General features: G+C 57.1%; 2 protein-coding genes across 7 annotated transcripts; one reads left to right on the forward strand and one right to left on the reverse strand.

Moving 5' to 3' along the window:
- Positions 1 to 563: 563 nt before the first annotated feature.
- On the forward strand, positions 564 to 3,831 carry MPIG6B (megakaryocyte and platelet inhibitory receptor G6b). 4 transcript variants are annotated; one of them, XM_019715610.2, is made up of 6 exons: positions 564 to 696; positions 887 to 1,234; positions 1,391 to 1,481; positions 1,833 to 1,873; positions 1,992 to 2,087; positions 2,211 to 3,831. In XM_019715610.2, exons 1-6 carry the CDS (start codon positions 636 to 638, stop codon positions 2,282 to 2,284), a joined length of 711 nt encoding a protein of 236 aa, XP_019571169.2. In that variant the 5' UTR covers positions 564 to 635; the 3' UTR covers positions 2,285 to 3,831. The 4 variants fall into 4 exon arrangements, with proteins under 4 accessions (XP_019571169.2, XP_019571167.2, XP_019571170.2 ...); XM_019715608.2 differs by having other exon boundaries at positions 2,011 to 2,087; XM_074332706.1 differs by having other exon boundaries at positions 586 to 696; positions 935 to 1,234; positions 2,011 to 2,087.
- A 320-nt stretch (positions 3,832 to 4,151) lies between these two features.
- DDAH2 (DDAH family member 2, ADMA-independent) lies at positions 4,152 to 7,443 on the reverse strand. Of its 3 annotated transcripts, none has more exons than XM_074332708.1 (8): positions 7,201 to 7,443; positions 6,775 to 6,818; positions 6,012 to 6,374; positions 5,796 to 5,895; positions 5,600 to 5,673; positions 5,317 to 5,436; positions 4,657 to 4,757; positions 4,152 to 4,469 (listed from the first exon to the last, which is right to left on the reverse strand). In XM_074332708.1, exons 3-8 carry the CDS (start codon positions 6,306 to 6,308, stop codon positions 4,307 to 4,309), a joined length of 855 nt encoding a protein of 284 aa, XP_074188809.1. In that variant the 5' UTR covers positions 6,309 to 6,374; positions 6,775 to 6,818; positions 7,201 to 7,443; the 3' UTR covers positions 4,152 to 4,306. The 3 variants fall into 3 exon arrangements, with proteins under 3 accessions (XP_074188809.1, XP_019571162.1, XP_019571160.1); XM_019715603.2 differs by having other exon boundaries at positions 4,657 to 4,806; positions 7,201 to 7,435; XM_019715601.2 differs by lacking the exons at positions 6,775 to 6,818; positions 7,201 to 7,443 and adding an exon at positions 6,526 to 6,711 and having other exon boundaries at positions 4,657 to 4,806.
- Between the last annotated feature and the right edge of the window lie 60 nt (positions 7,444 to 7,503).

Below are 7,503 nucleotides of genomic sequence, written 5' to 3' on the forward strand. Positions count from 1 at the left end.
TGTTGATTTCTAATATATTAATACAAAGTGCATGACTACATACAGTATATCCTACAGGCAAAGAGAGGTGGAGGGGGGAAAAGAAGACTTGTGGTTGAGGTCTAGTAATAAATAAATAAATACAAAAGTAGAGATGATCCATATTATAGTATATTCTACCACCAATACTGCAGCCAAAATGTACAAAAAAAAAAAAAAAAAGACAAAGAATCATTTCAAAATAACTCAGGAGGAAGGTGATAATGGCTGGGACTCTTGAGTCGTGTGCTTTTAGAGATGAGCAAACAGGCCCAGAGAAGTTAAGCTACTTGCCCATATCACACAGCTAGTAGTAGATGGCAACGTCAGGGTTTGAATTCAGTGGGAATTCGTGGGGCTGCGACCACTGCTCCGCTGCAGCCTGCAGCTGTTAAAAGTTTGAGAAAATGCTTTGTATACAGCCGGAGCACGAATTTTAAGTGAGCATGGCTGTGCACTTGCCTGCGAGAACTCCCAAAGGGAGCCCGGCAGCGGGTGGCCCCGCCCCCTCTTATCGGAGCCCCCAGACCCGCGGATCCTCCCTTCGCCCCCACTCCCGTTTCCCTCCGGTCTCCTGTGCTGATTCACTCGCCTCCTCTCCCCACCACATCCCAGCCATGGCCCTGGTTCTGCAGCTGCTACCGCTGCTGCTGTCGAGGGCACAGGGGGACGCCGGGGGTAAGCCATCCCTGAGAAAATCGGGATGAACAAGGAAAGACTTAGGAGGGGAGGGGGAGTCCGGGGGCTGGATGTGGGTGGGAAGGTATAGGATAGTGGGACAGCAGAGGAGAGAGTGAGGAGATGGGAGGGTGGGGGGTTGTCTCCCCCTGTGGACCTGACCTTAACCACTGCCCCCGGACTCCCCTAGTTCCCTTGGACGGCCACCCTGGGGACCGGGTGAATCTCTCCTGCATAGGGGTCTCGCATCCCATCCGCTGGGCCTGGGCGCCTAGTTTCCCAGCCTGTAAGGGCTTGTCCAAAGGACGCCGCCCGATCCTGTGGGCCTCTTCGAGCGGGACCCCCACCGTGTCTCCTAGCCAGCCGTTTGCTGGCCGCCTACGCTCCCTGGACCCTGGTATCCGGCGGCTGGAGCTGCTTCTGAGCGCGGGGGACTCGGGCACCTTTATCTGCAAAGGCCGCCACGACGACGAGAGCCGTACCGTGCTTCACGTGCTGGGGGACAGGGCCGATTGCAGGGCTCCGGGGCCTAGCCAGGGTAGGTCGAAGCCTTTCAGCACAGGGGGACTTAACTCAGATACACATCCCCGGCAGGGAGGGGGGCCTTGGTGGTCGATTCCTGAGCGGGAGAGGCAGCCGTCTTTCCCCGCACCCCTGATCTCGGCTCCACCACCCCTTTCCACCATTCCCCCAGGGTCCGTGTATCCCCAGCTCCTGATCCCACTGCTGGGCGCGGGCCTAGCGCTGGGACTCGGAGCGTTGGGCGTGGTCTACTGGCGGTGCAGGTGAGAGCGAGGGGCGGGGCAAGGTTTAATGGGGCGTGACCAGAGGCGGGAGGGGCAGGACCCGAAGTTTCGCGGACAAAAGCTACACTGGGAGCGTTGGGGTGTGGTTTGGAGAATGGGGGAAATCAGAACTTGGGGGCGAGGCCACAGGTTAGTGGGTGGAGCCATGGCTCGGGAAGAGAAAGGGGAGCAGGATCAGGGCGTGGGAGGGACTACATGTGGGGGTGGAGCCTAAGTTGTTTTGCGGGTCAGATCCTGCAAGTTGCTGGGTTGTGGTTGGCGCGGCCTCGAGCCGAGAACAAGCAAGACAAGACTGGTGGCTCTCAAAAGACTATTATGCATCCCTAACAGGCGCTCGCCCCCGCCCCCGCTTCGACCAGTCCCCAGATTTGGTGAGACAAACTCCACCCCCTTTTCCTTTTCCTACCCGCACATTCCCCACCCCTCAATTCCTGAGTCTGAGCCCTTGCTGGGAGCAGACAAGTTGGTCACCTACTCTCAATCCTTCAGCTGTGTCCCCCTCACATAGCTCCACTTGTGAAAGCCGAACCCCAGAGGCCAGTAAAGGAGGAACCTCAGATTGCAGGGGACCTGGACCAGGAGCCGGTAAGGGTTTGGGGAAGGGAGGGGACAGGCCAGAATCCCTGAGAAAAGTGGACCAAGAGAGACAGAGGCCTGGCAGGGGAGTCACTCTTCTGAGACCCTCCTGCCTTCCTCCCCACCCTTTAGAGCCTGCTCTACGCAGACCTGGATCGTATGGCCCTAAGAAGGCCTCGCTGGTTGTCCCCTGTGGTCCCTGCTGATGCCTCCACCATCTATGCGGTTGTAGTTTGAAGGAAAGCCCTTACTTCAAACCTCGCAAGCTGGGGCTCCCGACTCTGCATAACCTTCTCCCCCCAAGCCTCTCCCCTGGAAAAGGTAGACTGGGAGTCAGGACAGACACCTGGGTTCCAGGCTCTGCCACTGATCTTGCTCCTTCAGTTGCCCCACCTCTCATTACTTCAGTTACTCCATGTCTCCTTCACCACTGCTGTCCTGTCTACACCTCATCAAGCCGTCTCACCATGTTAAGACATCAACCACTCCGAGACAGTCGTCCCATCTCTCCCCTTCCCTCCACAGTCAAGCTCTTTGAACCAGGGGCCCACACCTATCTCTTCCATTTTCTTCTCCTTCACTCCACTCCCATGAGGTTGCCAGTGATGTCCTAAGGGCCACACCCAGTAGACATTTTTTAGCATTCATCTGGCTTGGCCTTTGATCGCTCCCTTCTTTAAGCTGTTTTTAATGCTGGTGTGTTCCTTCTGGATTTCTCTTCCTTTCTCCCTACCCCCATGGTACTCCCTACCATTCTAGGTTTGTCTCTTTCTTTATCTGCCTTCTCCCTCTTCTGGGAAGCTGTCATCCACAGCCAGTCCTCAGCCCTCATCTCAGCAAATGACACCCAGAACTCTCTCCAACTCAAATCTCAGATATGGGATTTCCAAATTGTTCCTCAGACATCCCTGCCCTAGGCATTTTGCACACAGCATGTCCCAAGCCTCTTACTTAATCCTCCTCTGCATTCTCTCTAGATCAACCCAGTTGCCCAAGTCAGAAACTGGGAGTCATGCAGACCTCCTTCCTCTCACTCCCAATGAACCAAGTCCTGCTGTTCTATTTTAATGTCACTGTCAAACCCACACCCTCTTCACTCCCAGCACTGCCACCTGAATGTACTCTCCTCATTTCTTCCTTGGATTTCCCATAGCCCCACCTCATCCCCCTGCCCTGGCCCTCCTCTCTGAAGCCAGAGAGATCCTTTCCAAATACTGACCTGCTCCTAACAGCCTGTGTTTCAGAACTGTAGTATTTCTTCCCTTAACCTTCAGCTCTGGGCCCATGGGCTTTGGTGTGGGGTACAGGTGCTGGGGTACAGGTGCTACAGCACTTGCCTACCTACTCTCCAGGCTTCTCTCTGTCACACCACATGCACACAACATGCCAGTCTTAGGGAAATTCTCCCCAGGCCCCAAATGCTCTTTGCTGTTGTCCAGCACAATTCCTTCATGGATTACCTTTTCCCCCCTCCCCACTCCCTGCCTGGCTAATCCTTATTTACCCTCAGGACTCAGTTCAAGTGTAGCCTTCTGGGATGCCATCCCTGACCCTCTTTGCCCCCCTGCATACATTTTGATGTCCTGGAGGTTCCCTTATTTCTCTCACAGTACCAGCCTCCTGTGAATTGTTCCATCACAACCTGTATTTGAATTTGTAAGACATTTTCGTGTATTGTGAGTTCCCTGATGTCAGGAGACTGACCCTTTTCATATCACTGCTAAGCCTCAGTAAATTATTGAATGAAAATTAATATCCCTAGAAGCGTCATTTCTTTCTCTCTATCAACTAGGGACGGGCTGGTAATCTACCAGTCTCTGAATCATCTGACATTTAGATAAATTCAATGAGTGATTCACCCATACTCTCTCTTCCCTGTACATGTTCCCCACAATAGAAATTCTATCCCGGCCATCTTACGCCCAAGCACCTATGACAGGGCTGGGCAATAAGACAGTAAGTGCCTAATGAGGGTTTGACGAATGAAAGAGGCCTCCTTCCCAGCACTATCCCCAACTTCAGGTTTCAGCCCTGCCCCTGTCCCTCTACCAAGACACCAGCCACAGTCCAGTCTAAAAGGTCAGTTCTGTTTTATTAGTTCTGGGGGAGAGGACTCACTCTGTGGCCTCTATCCTTTTCCCCACACTATGCCCTCCCCCTATCTTGAGTCCCTCTCCCCACTACTAACTATTCACCAATCCTCCATCTCACCTTCCTTCTTCTACCCGCTATGCTGCCCTACCCCTGGCCAGCCAGGACCACAAAACCAGGCCCTCAGCTGTGGGGCCGTGTGCTGAGGACCAGGCAGAGGGAGCTGAGCCCCGCGCCTGCCTTCTCCAGTTCTGAGCAGGACACAGGTACCAGGGTGACATCGGAGAGCTTCTGTAGTGCCTACAGGGAGGACATGGAGTGGGAGACAGGAGTGAGACCCTGAGGCCACAGCCAGGCCCACCCCTCTGCCGCCAGCTCAGAGCAGTCCCACCCGGGCTTCTAGAAAAGGTACCCCTCCTTCCTCCCACTAGGAAGGCCTGAGACTCCTTTCTTTGGTTGTTGTTAGGGATGGAGCCCCTTCCCTCACCTCCTGGCTGTTGGGCAGGTCCCCACCTCCGCGGTGCAGGAGGAAAGGGGGCACACCAGGCAACCCAGGACGCAGAAAGAGACAGTCAGCAGCTGCATCGTCTGGGAGGGTCAGGGAGGCATAGGGGTGGTCTGTCAACACCGCCATTGCCTGGGGCAGAGGAAGGAGGAAGCAGGAAGCATTCAAGTCTCAGAGCTTCTCCATAACTGAGCCTGGCTGCCCTACCACAACTAGGGTTGGGGACAATTACAGTGGTGGAATAATAAGGACAGCAAGTACAAAGGACTTATTGTGTGTCAGAAGCTGTTCTAAGCACTTTAGTTACCTCTGCTAATTTCCACCTCAGACTCACATGAAGTTCTTTCCACCTGTAACTAACTTCTCCCCTTCAGCCCCCACCTGTCAGTCCCATCCATCCTTTACGTCACAGTTTAGATGCCACCTTTGGGGATTTTTTAAAGACGATGTTAATTGACCTTGTTCCCGGGTTTCCCAGCTCCCTGTTTCATTATACTAACTTGTTGTTTTCTCGTGTGTTTTCACAGTAGATGGACCTCTGTGAAGGTAGTAGGGGCTGGAGCTACTTCTCCTCGGCTCCCAGGCCCAGAACCACACCCACTTTCGCCCAATCTGCCCCACCCCAGCCCCGCCCCTCCTCACCCTGACAGCCTTTTGGGCAGCGTCGCTGCTACCGGCCACCACAGTGCGGGGTCCCCCCATGCCACAGAAGCCGCGCAGGTGGGAGGAGCTGGATACCGGCACTGTGGAGACAGCGAAGTCCTAGGGAGACCAAGGGAAATAGGCAGGGACATGGGGGGGGGGGGGTTACCCTTAAACACAGGCTGCCCTCAGCCTCTCCCTCCTCAGCGCCGCCCTCCCCAGGCCCTTCTGACCCCCATCCGCTCCCCGCTGCTTCCCACCCAAGGCTGGTCCGGCTCCTCACCCGGAACGTGTCTGCCACGATCTCTGCTCCTCGGTGATTAGTCCACTTGGAGAGGCCTACGAAAAACTCCCGGCCTGAGGCCACAGAGGTTTGAGGGCGAGAGGAAATGAGTTGGAAACAAGACCTGAGGTGGCCCAGTCTCTCAAACTCTGCTTCCTTGGGCCAACCCCCAGGGGTGCTGGCACCCCAACCTCACCGGTAAAGAGAACATCGGTGCCATCCAGCGTCGCGTTCTCATCCCCCATCTCCACTATTCGGAGCCCCAGGTCCTGGAGGGCTTTGCGGACTCCATCCACCTTAAGGCAAGAGAAGAGGGCGAGGGGCTGAGAAAAATCTCACCCCCAATTCTTCCCTAAAGCCTCGGATGTCCAGTTCCTCCCTTCTCCCTACCCCCACCCACCTTGGTGCTCACCTCTGGCCTGCGGGCAGGGCTCCAAGGCCGCGTGATTAAGGCCGTGTCCCCTTGGATCACGGCGGTGTCACCGAGCAGCGGTCCCAGCGGCAGCGACTCTTCAGGAGGCAATTCTAGCAGCTGCAGCCCCAACCGCTGCCTCAGTTTACCCCCCAGCACGCCATGCTCCCTCTGAGCTTTGGCCAGGTCCAGAGCCGGGATGCCAGCCCCCGCACCCTCCCCCGACGCCAGGCTCTCCGGGACCCCCCGGATCAGGGCATGGGAGCAGCGGCCCAGCCCTTCCCCTGGCGTCCCCATCCCATCCACACAGACTCCCCCTCCAGCCGCGCTGATTTCTTAGTTTCTTCCTTTTATTTCACCTGTCTGTGAGAAGAGACAGAATGGGGGAGACAGAGAAAGAGACATGCATTGAAGACGTAGGGGGTGGTTAAGAACGCCAGGGTCTTCCTCCTGCCATCTCCGGGCGCCCCTCCCACTCTTCCCCACCCCCTCCAGACGTTCCTCTCCTGCCTACCCCATTCCACCCGCACGCTCGGGGGTCTTCTGCTTTAGGGCGAGTCCGAGAAGCAAGACCAGGATCCCCTAATCTCCAAAACACCTGTTGCCCCTACTCGGGGGCTTCGTGAGGTTCCTGCCCGGCGCCCCTCTTGGCAGCCGCTAGGATGCGCTCACTCCCCAAAAATGCAGCGGCCCCGCCCCCTTAACCCTCAGCTGCTCGCTGCTGTAGGGAACCGAAAGGCGGCGGGGAACCCACGGGGCTTACCGGACAGGAGACAACTGGGGGAAGAGGGCCTGGGGGATGGAAGTCTTGGATGTCCGAATGAGAAAGGGAGAGGGGCAAGGTGGGAGGAATTAGAGCCTAATGAGTTAAACATCCTCTCCACCCCGTCCCGTCTCTCTGCCCCTAGCGCGACCCAGTATAAACCAGACCGAGTCCCGGAGGACTGGGAGAGGTCTAAAGCGAAATCTGAGGGGCGGGGAAACGGGGGCGTGGTTCCGGGGAGCGGGAGCCACTCCGGGTTCCAGGACTCGGTCCCTTGCTCTCCCGGTCTTTTCCCCCAAGTCCACCCCACTCAGCTCCGCACCCAAATGTCGGCCCCCAGCACTCTGTCCGATGCAGGCAAGGGCCCGACACCCCCGGTCTCCGGCCCCAACGGGGCCCAGGGGACACCTCCCACCCCCGACTCACCTCCAGCTGCCACCCCCACTCCTGCAGCTCTGCGATCTTGGCTGGCCCCCCCACCTCCCCACCCCAGGACAGAGTCGGTGGAGAAGAGTCCTAGTCTTCAAGCCTCGGGGACTGGAGCTTTGGCTTTGAGGGGTCCCTGCGTAGGCAAGCTCAAATACTAAGGTGGGGCGGGGGCGCGACGGTCTGGCGGCTCCAGGGCATTGTCTAAGCGGGACGGGGCGGGGGCTCCTCGAGGCCACGCCCACTCCGCCCTCCTATGCCGCGCCCGTTCTACAGGGATTGTGCCCCTCCTTTCTGAACTCG

The sequence above is a fragment of the Rhinolophus sinicus genome, linkage group LG05 (assembly GCF_036562045.2).
Source record: "Rhinolophus sinicus isolate RSC01 linkage group LG05, ASM3656204v1, whole genome shotgun sequence".
NCBI lineage: Eukaryota > Metazoa > Chordata > Mammalia > Chiroptera > Rhinolophidae > Rhinolophus > Rhinolophus sinicus.